Source organism: Triticum aestivum, chromosome 1D (assembly GCF_018294505.1).
Source record: "Triticum aestivum cultivar Chinese Spring chromosome 1D, IWGSC CS RefSeq v2.1, whole genome shotgun sequence".
NCBI lineage: Eukaryota > Viridiplantae > Streptophyta > Magnoliopsida > Poales > Poaceae > Triticum > Triticum aestivum.
The window spans coordinates 110,223-120,937 of record NC_057796.1 but is presented as its reverse complement, the minus strand read 5'-3'; the positions used below and the strand labels follow the sequence as shown (position 1 = coordinate 120,937).

Genomic DNA, 10,715 nt, shown 5'->3' with positions numbered 1-10,715 from the left:
GGTGCAACTATAACAACAATCTATCAAAACAGGACAACTTGTAGAAGTAGAATTTAAATAAATAATTTTGTAACTTAAAAAATTCTAAAATTTACCCGTAACGGAGAACTTATAAATGCTTACTATGTCAAAATTTCAGATTTTTATCACATTCCAACTAACCATCGAAATTCATGACATAACAGTAAACTTTGTGTTTCAACACAAGAACTCGTAAATTTGCAAACTAAGCCCGATTAAAAGTTGTACTCGGCACTTTGCTTAGAATAGTAGTACTAACCATGTAAAGACAAAAAAAAATAAAAAAGGATAAATATTGGGTTGCCTTCCAACAAGCGCTTTTCTTTAATGTCTTTTAGCTAGGTATAACGATTTTGTTCGTGTTTCATCGTTAATGATGATTGCAAGGAATAAGGAGCTCTCCCGATAGTTTCATAAGGTATGTTTAATCCTTGACATTTCTGCCAGCTGCTACTGGTTTGAACTTGCACGGGCACGCGTGCCTTGCAAGGTGTGTTGTCCCACCCTTGGAGCTGGCTGTCAGTACCTTGCAGCAGTGGTTGCAAGCCGCAAATGTCAAAACTTTCCCGTTGATGTCGCATGCAAATATCTTGGTGAAGTAATCCCAAACATCTGAGATCTTCTTGCGCTTTTTCGACTGTCCATGATCAGCTGTTGGAGGGACGCCTGTTCTTGCACTAGAGTTTCCAGCATCTAGCGATCCCAATGAGAAAGGAAAGAAAAATGTGTTATTACTTCCACCAGATTCGACTATACGAGTAGCTAGCAATTACAAACCATATATAGGAGTCAGCCTAATAAGATGCAGTAATAATATTGTTGTGCCACAGGCTTGTTCGCGGAACAATTCTCAGACCTTGGGTTTGGTTTTGGAATATGTAAGCAGGTGGCCTACCTTGTTATCCAAAGCAAAAAATGTAGTACTGTTTTTCTAGCTAGGTTCCTCAATTAATCTCTACGCAGGAGACTAGCTCGAGTTTACCTGCGGAGTTGTCAGGATCAGGGTCACCAAGCAAGAGGTTCTCAAGATGTGCCATGAAAGAGGATAATCTTGGGTCCGGACGGCGTTCTGTGTCATGATGGTGCATTGGCCTGGATCCTAGATATGTTGAATTGAATGAAGCGTTGCTTGGAGCTCCGAATGCTTGACCATTGTGGTATCCTGCATCACACACAGGATTTTTAGAAATGCAGATTAACAACTGCACAAAATGATGGAGAAGACAGGAAACATCCACAGATTTCATTTTAGAAGGTGCTAGTTCTGAACTATGGTGCTACCCCGTATATGTACAAGAGAAAGATAGAGTAATGTTATTCAGTTACCACTGCATGCTCCTGGATGGCATCCGAGGCATTTGGGGCTGTCGTCGTACTCGGGAGCAGAGTCTGTCTCGAATACATGGCACAGGACTAAACCATCGTCCTACACGAGGTACATGCAGCAGAATTAAACATATACTCTATATATGTCCGTGCAAATAGGAGGTATTGCATTGTATTCTTCTTATTAGAGTTATTAATTAGTGGCGACCCTCATTTTACATACCATGGTAAATCCGTTCAACGAAAAGTAGACGTTCATGGTCCAGTTGGTGTTGATGCCCGTGTATGTGTACGGGTGGAACTTCATAGTCCTCTTGACCCCGACAAGTCCGTTGAACGCGTGTATGTGTACGGGTGGAACTTCATTGTGTTGAACGCGGATCGCCATGTCGCTTGTCTTTACTTTCCAAATCCCATATGGTGTATGGAGTTCACGGAATCCACCTAATTCGAAGCAGGACGCCAGAGCATCATGATCCGTGAGGTAGTACTTGTTGCGCGCAATCATCCCTGCAAGTTCCTTGGATTCATTCATACAGAGAGAGAGAGACAATATATATACATATAGTGCGATTATATATGCCATATACACATACACCGAATTATATAATGTGCCGACCAACTCCGAATTACACGTAGTACGTACCAGGGAGTTCCCACGGGCCCATGAAAGGGAGGTCAGGGTTAACAAGCGGATGAGGACCAGAGCACAAATCCCAAAGGGAGCGTTTCGTCGGCAAGCGTTGGATTGCTGGGCGGAGGTAGTCCTGCACCAGCTCCACATCGGTGGGTGTGGGGGTGCAAGTCAAGTCGGGAAGCTCAAAGTCTTGTTCTAGTTTTCTCCCTGCAGCCTCGGCGGATGCCAGTGCGGCAAGCTGACCAACATAATCTTCAAAATTGAGCCTCCCAAAAAGCATCGAAAAGACAGCAGCTGGATCAATCATATTATCCCTGAAATATCGTTATCAAGCACCTTTCAACTACAAGCCTGACATGAGGATAATAAAATGCACATGCAAGTTAAATCCACCTTTTGTGGCAATTGAATTTTTTTCTTAAAAATTGGCTTGCTCTGCGCGTGTTATACAGAGTAGAGACCTTATTAACATCTCAATACACGTATATATAATACTCCATCTGTCCCATAATATAAGAGCGTTTTTGACACTATGTCAAAAACGCTTTTATACTATATAGGATGGAGGTAGTAATGATATAAATAAATAAGTAGAGGACTTACTGGGATAAACCTTCTTTTCCACTGCTATCATAAGAATCCCTTTTCACTGGATCACATAGGACTTGATAGGCCTCACCTAATTCCTTACAACAGTAAGCAAGATCTAAATCAGTATTTGCAGCTAGGCTGCGAGGAAAGCGCGCGGTTGGGGCTGAAATTTTCCGGATAGCCTGGTTTGCGGGATTTGCTAGAGATGCTCTTGAACCAGTAGCATAAGTAGGGGGAAGAACATAAGCGGGAAAATGTACCTGAAACTCGCGCGCGGCATCAGGGTCCCCGGGATTCTTGTCTGGATGAACCCACCTGGCCTGTAGAAAGAAACCCAAAACATCGCCGGCGCAGTTAAATCAGTCGATGGCTCAAGGATTATCGGTTACGCGATCCTAAAATAAAAAGAGAAAGGATTTGGATACGCGCGCACCTTGACGTAATACGCCTTCTTCATCTCGGCCGCGGAGGTGTCGGTGCTGACCCCCAAGGTATCGTAGTACGCGGTGTCCTTCACCATCGCAGCTAGCTCCTCCCTTCTTGATCGTATTGCAGCTGCAGCTGGACGTGGACGAACGCCGATCGACCTGATGAAGGAAGCTCAAAGTCAACTCAACCTCCCTTGCCGATCCACTTTGGTGGTCGAAGCTGTCATTGGTAGCATATATATATATTTGCAACCAAGTTGGTGGCTAGCTAGCGCCCGGCCCGAACCCGACGCAATGCGGGCCGGGTATGGAGTATATATGGACCTGCATCACGCAACAACATCTATCTAATCTAATCTAATCTAGGACTAGCATATATACTTGTAGATGGCGATGCGGACGACGGCAGCAAGGGGGAACTAGCTAGTAGACATCCTAATCCTATGCATCGACAGCGAGCCGTCCCGGAAGACCATGGCCTTCCGTGGTTGCACTACTGGATACAGCCAAGATGCCTAGCTAATAATCACTGGGGTCTGCCGACTGCTTTTTATCTGCACACTGCAGCTCCACAATGCCCGTTTGCCAAACCCTAAACCCTAAATGAACAAGTTTCCCTGGTGCCGAAAAAAGCAACTCGGCACAACTTGGGAAAAGGGTTGTGTTTGCCGAGTACCAACCAAGACCAAATTAGCAGAAATGCATCTTATATTGTGAAATTTTATCAAAAAAACATACACACATTAAATAAAGGAACGGAGGGAGTATCTTTTAACTCGAGAAAGCCAGGAGCCACAAGGTGGTGCGACGTTATACCTTTGCAAAGCTCGGACCTCAGCAAACTTTTATTTTACTCCCTCCGTTCCAAAATAGGTGACCCAACTTTGTACTAACTTTGAGTTTTTTTTAACACATATCCACCACAAGTGCATATACCACACATATATATAGCAATTCACAAGTATCTCATGACATCCCCACATCCAGCATACATATCACAAAAGTACAGGTACAATCACAAGTGCTTAAGTTCTGACAGACACAAGTTCATAACCCTATAAGCAGACACGGCCTCTACTATTATGGAGGAGGACGAGGCAGGTGCTCCATAGCCGCCAAACTTTGAGAAAGCACCTTCAGTTAGTTTACCTTATCCTTCTCGAGCCATAGGTGGGTGGCCATTGTGGCCTGGTGCAAGGCTTCCGTAGTTTTTGACGTTGTATCTTCACCCGGTTTTGCTTCAAGAAACAACGGAGGTGATAGCAAAAACTATCATTGTTAGCTCCGTCGTTGTGGTTCTCCTGTATGTCTTTGATTAAATATTGGAATAACATAAGATGTCAGTGATAGATTATCAAAATATTCAGCGGCGGAGCAAAGCACGCCTTTTGCTTCTAGTTAACTACTATGCCACATCAGCAAAATACATATAAAATCGTGCTAAGAAACTTGCATTGAGAGAGCCCTGATTATGGCTTCCTTTTCAAAGCTATATGACCGGTTTGGATGAGAGCCCCAAGCTGCCAAGCCAAATAATTGATGTTGACCAAGTACTTGGACACCGGTTGGATCAAATCCCATCATTTGGCATGCCCATCATAGCTGCAACAATTCTTCATCAATGATCGGGCAAGTAGCGGGCGGCGGAAAACATCGCCAATTTTTTGGCCATCTCATACATTGGTGGGGCTGCCGTGGGCAAAATCCAAACAACCCCCATATGACAGCCTAAATATTTATGTCAAAATTAGGTGTTGCATTTATGCTGAAATAATTTTACGTATTTCAATGCTGACGTTCTCGTGTGGTTTTGAACAGACCCATGAAGATAAACACTAACGTACGATATCGAGGTTGGAGGAGTTGATCCCGGTTTCCAACAAGGTTGGTTGCTTGTGAAATTATGTTAAAATGTAGTGTACACCTTTCTAACAAGATACTCCCTCCGTCCCAAAATAAGTGTCTCAACTTTGTACTAGCTCTAGTACAAATTTGTACAAAGCTCAAGACACTTATTTTGGGACGGAGGGAGTATTACACTCCATGCTTTTATTTTTGTGCAACTTTATGTCATAGGCTGTTTTGGCTGATTAAAATAACCTATTTTATTGCTTATTAGATTAATATGCTTTACCTCACGCTACATAACTACAACAAAACACAACATTGATACCCTCTGGTAAATCTTACTTCTCTTTTTGATGAAAAAAACGTTCTTTTATTGGCTCATAATGTACATCAGGGGGATATAGACATTGTCTAATTCAACGCATGCCTCCCATGTACCCTCGGCTTATAATACTAGAACACCTGCAAAAAAAATTATAACACTAGAAGCATTCCTAAAGAAATGACCAGATCAGTGGACGATAGGACATTGACATCGCCGCCGGAATCCTTGGCACTTCTGCCAGCTGCTACTGGCTTGAACTTGCATGGGCACGTGCGTCTTGCAAGGTGTGTGGTGCCACCCTTCGAACTGCCAGTAAGTATCTTGCAGCAGTGGTTGCAGGCAGCAAATTTGAGCACATTCCCGTCAATGTCGCGTGCAGATATCTTGGTGAAGTAATCCCAAACATCTGAGCTCTTCTTGCGCTTTTTCGACTGTCCATAGCTCCAGGCAGTTGTTGACAAGCGGCCAAGGCACGGCCTGTTCATCCATGTTTCTCTGGCTGTCAAGTTATGCGGAGGTCCTATTTGCCGCGCGCTGCGTGAAACTATTGACCTGCCGCACAGGATAGAGTGTGCAGGCCGGCCTATTAACACAGGGAGCTGTAGTTGTTCGGTCAGAGTAGCGAGAGTAAATTGCATAAAACCACCACTTTAAGGGCTAGGTTTGTGAAAATCACTAGGGTACAGTTTCTCTGCAGAAAGCATCACGTCTTGCGTAATTCTTTTGCAAAAACCACTGATCGGCTGATCTGAGTCGTTTAAGAGCGTTTATGACAGATAGGGCCCGTTTTCTGCCTACGTGGCGTAACTTTTTGTGCCGGATGGTTTTCAATCTAAAATTACAAACTAGACCCTACAATTTTACATCGACACCCCTAAATCAAAATTGAAAAACGCAATTAGACCCAGCGCTCCTTCTCCGCGGTGGACAACTACTCCCCGGCGAGGATCTGGATCGGGGCCACCCTCCTCCTCGCGCACCTGGCCGGCCTTCTCACGCGCCTGGCCGGCCTCCTCGCGGCCACCCTCGCGGACGCCGTGCCCGCGCTCGCCGCCGGGCCCGGGGACGGGAAGGACACCGTCGCCGTCACCGCGCACCTCGACGCCGGCGTCGCGCTCCTGGACGCCTGCAACGCCATCGCCGCCCGCGTCAACCTCCTCCACCGGCGCCGCCTCCTCTCCCGCCTTGCGGTCCACAACGTCTTGTCGTCGCCCCGGTCACCGTCGTCCCTAGCCGCTCGCGCGCCGTGCTCGACGACCGAGACGGTCGCGGGGCGGGGGGCACTTCCTCCCTTGCCCTGCCAGCGCTCCTTCCATCCCGTTCGTCGACCCGCCCCGCAGCGGCCGCGGCCATCAGCTCACCGCCGTCGTGCGCGTCGTCCTCGCCTTCAACGCCGTCTCCTCCCTCGCCGCGACAGCCGCGACCACCATCCTCACAGGCGGGGGCGCGCTCAACGCCACCTTGCCCCTGGTCTCCAGCCTGCTCAAAATCGGGAACGAGCTCGTCTCTCGTGGGTGTTGGGGGAGGGGGGCACGACGGCGGCTGCCCGGGGAGGGAGGGGCGGCGCCGAGCTCGTCTCCCGGCTGCGGATGGAGCGAGGGCGTGGTTGGAGGGCCTGAGACGTAGTGGGGAAAATGTAGGAGGGCGTTTTTGCATTAAACCTGAACAAGTATGCCACGTAGGCAGAAAACGGGCCCCATATGTCATAAACGCTCTTAAACGACCCAAATCCGCCGATCAGTGATTTTTGCAAAAGAATTACGCAAGACGTGGTGATTTCTCCAGAGAAACTGTACCCTAGTGATTTTCGCAAACCTAGCCCTCAAAGTGGTGGTTTTATGCAATTTACTCGAGTAGCGAGCTGTCAAATATTTTTGTTTGTAGGTTTTTTTTAATCGGTAGTTGGTTTTTCCAAACAAACACAAAAAAACATTCATTTAAAAAATTAAACAATGTTTGCAATTTTGAGAACATTGTTTAAAATTGCAAACATTTTTTGAAACACGAACAATTTTGAACAATATTTTGGAATGATCAAACTATTTTTTTAAAGGACTTGATTTAAAAAAACAGGATTTTCTCAAAAATGTGAACAAATAGTAAAGTTTGAAGTATTTTTCACGTGGGAAAAACGATCTTTGAGGGGGCCTGCCCACTGCACCAATCGAGTCAAATTTCTTTTTGAACGGTTACGGGGGGAGAGATTCCCACCTAAATCTCAATTCAATTCTCAGTTTTTTTTACGGAACAGAATTGTACACGGCACTCCATCAGCGCAGGAGAAGGGAGGGATTACAAGACAAGCCCAGATAACAACATCACTTCATCCTTAAACACCTATTCATAATAGATGTGTTGAGACCCCCCCCCCCCCCCCCCAAGGCCTATAATTTCTCTTGTTATCACCAACATCCCAAAAACTATGGTGCTTATCCAGATCGTACAAGTTTCAAAAGGTAATTTTCAATTAGGTGGTTGAATTATAAGATCCGTAATTAAAGCTTTCTTCAAAGTTCCCTTCCTCATTGCTTCCTTGAGGAATTGTCAGCTTGCATTTGTGGATGATGCTTTGGATCCTTCGAATAGATGAACACTAGCTCTGGACATCATATTTTTTTATACATAAGTTTGACTCTTCGCTTTTGTGTCCAGATACTAGATGTATTCACAGCAAATATGTATGTGGTCTGATAAACCCCTAATGGAGGGAGTACGAGTAAACATAGAACCACAAAGATTTGGTGAATTTCGAAGAGTAAGAATAAAGAATTGGTGGGGATGGACAAAATACATGTATGACCTAATAAGAGCATCTACAACCAGAAGTACAAAATGTGAGCCCCTATACGTCTGCGGACGCGCCCGCGGACAGTGCCGGGTATGTCCCTGTTTGCCTGCATCCATAACCGCACTCCCCATATCCCAATACCAACATGATCCTCGACTCCTTCGCCTCTCTCGCAAGCCTCAACTTTTCTCTCTCGAGCTCAAGTCCTTGCATTGTCATCGTTTGTTCAAGCTACCATTTTGCAACCTTCTCTTGCCTCTCCAATTCAACTTTGTTCTTCTCCAAGATCAACCTCTCCCGGCCGAACTCCATATTCTCCCTTTGCACATCGATGACTATCTTGTACCTTTCCTCCTTCTTCTCCTCCTTGGCGAAAAATGCCGGTCCAAGTGGCAGACATTTTGCTTGCCGCGCCTTCACGCGCCACCTTGTCCTTCTCCCACTTGTTCCCATCACCTGCCGGTTTCTCTTCGGCATGATTTCTTGCATGTTCGCCCCATTATTTACTTCTTCTTCCTCATCCAATCCAATGGATTAAGCGGAGCTATACCCATTATTTTTCTTCATCTTCTTCGTGGCGTTTTCAATATCCTTGAGGACGGTCTGTCACTTGGGTTTCCTATTCAATTTCATCTAACAATGTGAAAAAGTGAGTCTCTTCTTCTCCACTTGATGATATAATGTCGCCGCCAAAGTTGCATGGTTTTGAACTCCGATGCCGCTTTCATTTCGGCCAATAACTTGTTCTTGAATGAGTGACCATCTATGTTGGAGAGAAGTTGGGACTCGGTTGCTAATGATTGGGCGTGGCTTCACATGGTGTATTTGCTCATGTTAAAGTTTGTGTTTTTCTCAATATTTCTCGCCTTTTTGCACGGTTCCACATATTGGGTCCATGCCCGTGTTACACCAACTTTCACACAACAAAACATTTTCAAATTATGTGAATATCAGACCTCTAGCCTTCACTACTTTCAGACCAACTTTCTTCTTTGCTTTAGTGCATGATGATTGCCCAAATTCAAACACCGAGGAATTGGTATCCTCGATGGTAAATTACAAACACTCTTGACCATCATTTATCATGTCATGCAATATTTGTTCCTACAATATGCCTCGCAATTTAACTATCATCCTACAAGTTTGATCTGATAGTATGTGCAACAAAAGAATTACGAACACAAGTAGGAAAGGGGCAAAGGTTGTACCGAGTCTTGGTCATGCATTCGGCCGAAAACATGTGGGCATGCATGGACATGGCATTACCAGACGTCGCACGATGCATTTGAAGTTACGGCGAGTCGACTATCGTGGATGCGTCAGGGAACACTTGCGAGAAGCTCAAATCCCGGATGTCCATCCCCTGTGAGGGCCGAACGGATTCGGGCTCAGCCGACAAGTTGTTTGTCCCTACGGCCATGACCTCCGGATTGGTAGTTGTCATGGCAAAGTCCATGTCCTCAGCAGCAGGCACAAACGACACTTCAGAACTGGCCGCCTTCACAGCAGCATACACTGCCGCCTCACTCTCGTGTTGCCTCCGGCGGTGCTCCTTCCGGCAAGGTTCTCCCCCTTACAAGGAAGCGCCAGGCCGGGGAGCCCGAATGATTCCGCTGAGGCATCATCCGTGGCCATGCTGGCGGACAAGGTTGTCGGCGACTGATCCTGTCCATGATGGCTCCTAGACATATGGGCCATCGCAAAAAATGTCCACAAAATTTTAAAATGTTCGCAAAATTAAAAAATGTTCTAGATTTCAAAAAAATGTTCATGAATTCAAAAATATTGAGAATTTGGAAAAATATTCATGATGTCAAAACAAAATGAGAATTTAAAACTCCTTGAATTCAAAAAATATTTGCAGAACTGGAAAAATGTTCAAAATACAAAAAATCTAAAAAAATATTTGCAAATATGAGGAATTGTTCGTGAAATTTAAAAATGTTCATAATTTTTATAAAAATACCAAATTCAAAAAATGTTCATGAATTTAAAAAATGTTCGCAGAACTAAAAAGGTATTTCAGAATACAAAATAATTTAAAAAAATGGCAAATATAAGAAATTGTTCAAGAAGTTGAAAAATGTTCATGATTTTGAAAAAAGAATCCCAAATTCAAAATATGTTCATGAATTCAAAAAAATCACCAAATTCAAAAGGTATTCACGAATTTGAAAATGAAAACAAGGAAAGAAAAGAAAAAATGAAGATGAAAAAATATACTAAACTAAAAATAACGAAAGAAAACACCGAAAAAGCAAAACCAATGGTAAGGTAGTAGAACTTTCCCAAAAGGGAAAAGGGAGTCTCGGTATTTGGGCTGGCCAAATCTTACCTAGTATAGTAGCAAACTAAAAAGGGGGGGGGGGGGGGGGGGGGGCGTGGACCTGTGCGGGAAATAGGATCGGCGCCAACCCACATCCGTAAAATCCTACTGCCAGGGGATGATAAAAAAGATAAACGGGTTGAACCCGAACAGTGCCATAGGCCTTCTGTAGTTTACTGGTAAGTAAGTGCACCCTCTGTTTTTTAATATATAAGACATTTTTGCAGCTTAAGGCCGCGTATGAATGCGGTGTAATCTAATACAGATGTATTTAGTTTACACGTGTATCTTACCTACCGGCCAGTGACGTAGGCAGCCCTGAGCCACGCCCGGGGCCAACAGTTTGTGCTACATAAGCTGAACTGCTACAGTTACCAAAGGATATCAGCCGCACGCCCAGGCAGTGGCCCCCCTTGCCCGGGACC

General features: G+C 44.9%; 1 protein-coding gene across 1 annotated transcript; it reads right to left on the bottom strand.

The window, feature by feature from the left end:
* Positions 1-257: 257 nt before the first annotated feature.
* On the bottom strand, positions 258-3,240 carry LOC123161765 (uncharacterized). The gene is made up of 8 exons (XM_044579567.1): positions 3,009-3,240; positions 2,836-2,895; positions 2,588-2,670; positions 1,994-2,298; positions 1,571-1,857; positions 1,348-1,447; positions 1,004-1,183; positions 258-714 (listed from the first exon to the last, which is right to left on the bottom strand). Exons 1-8 carry the CDS (start codon positions 3,093-3,095, stop codon positions 446-448), a joined length of 1,371 nt encoding a protein of 456 aa, XP_044435502.1. The 5' UTR covers positions 3,096-3,240; the 3' UTR covers positions 258-445.
* Positions 3,241-10,715: the final 7,475 nt, after the last annotated feature.

Bases quoted from the DNA above. Each gene is read 5' to 3' on its own strand.
- LOC123161765 (XM_044579567.1), bottom strand. From the start codon at position 3,095: ATGGTGAAGGACACCGCGTACTACGATACCTTGGGGGTCAGCACCGAC. The intron at 2,299-2,587 runs GTAAGTCCTCTA...ACGATATTTCAG, and splicing joins GGAAAAGAAGGTTTATCCCA to GGATAATATGATTGATCCAG. The intron at 1,448-1,570 runs GTATGTAAAATG...TACCTCGTGTAG, and splicing joins CGTTGAACGGATTTACCATG to GACGATGGTTTAGTCCTGTG.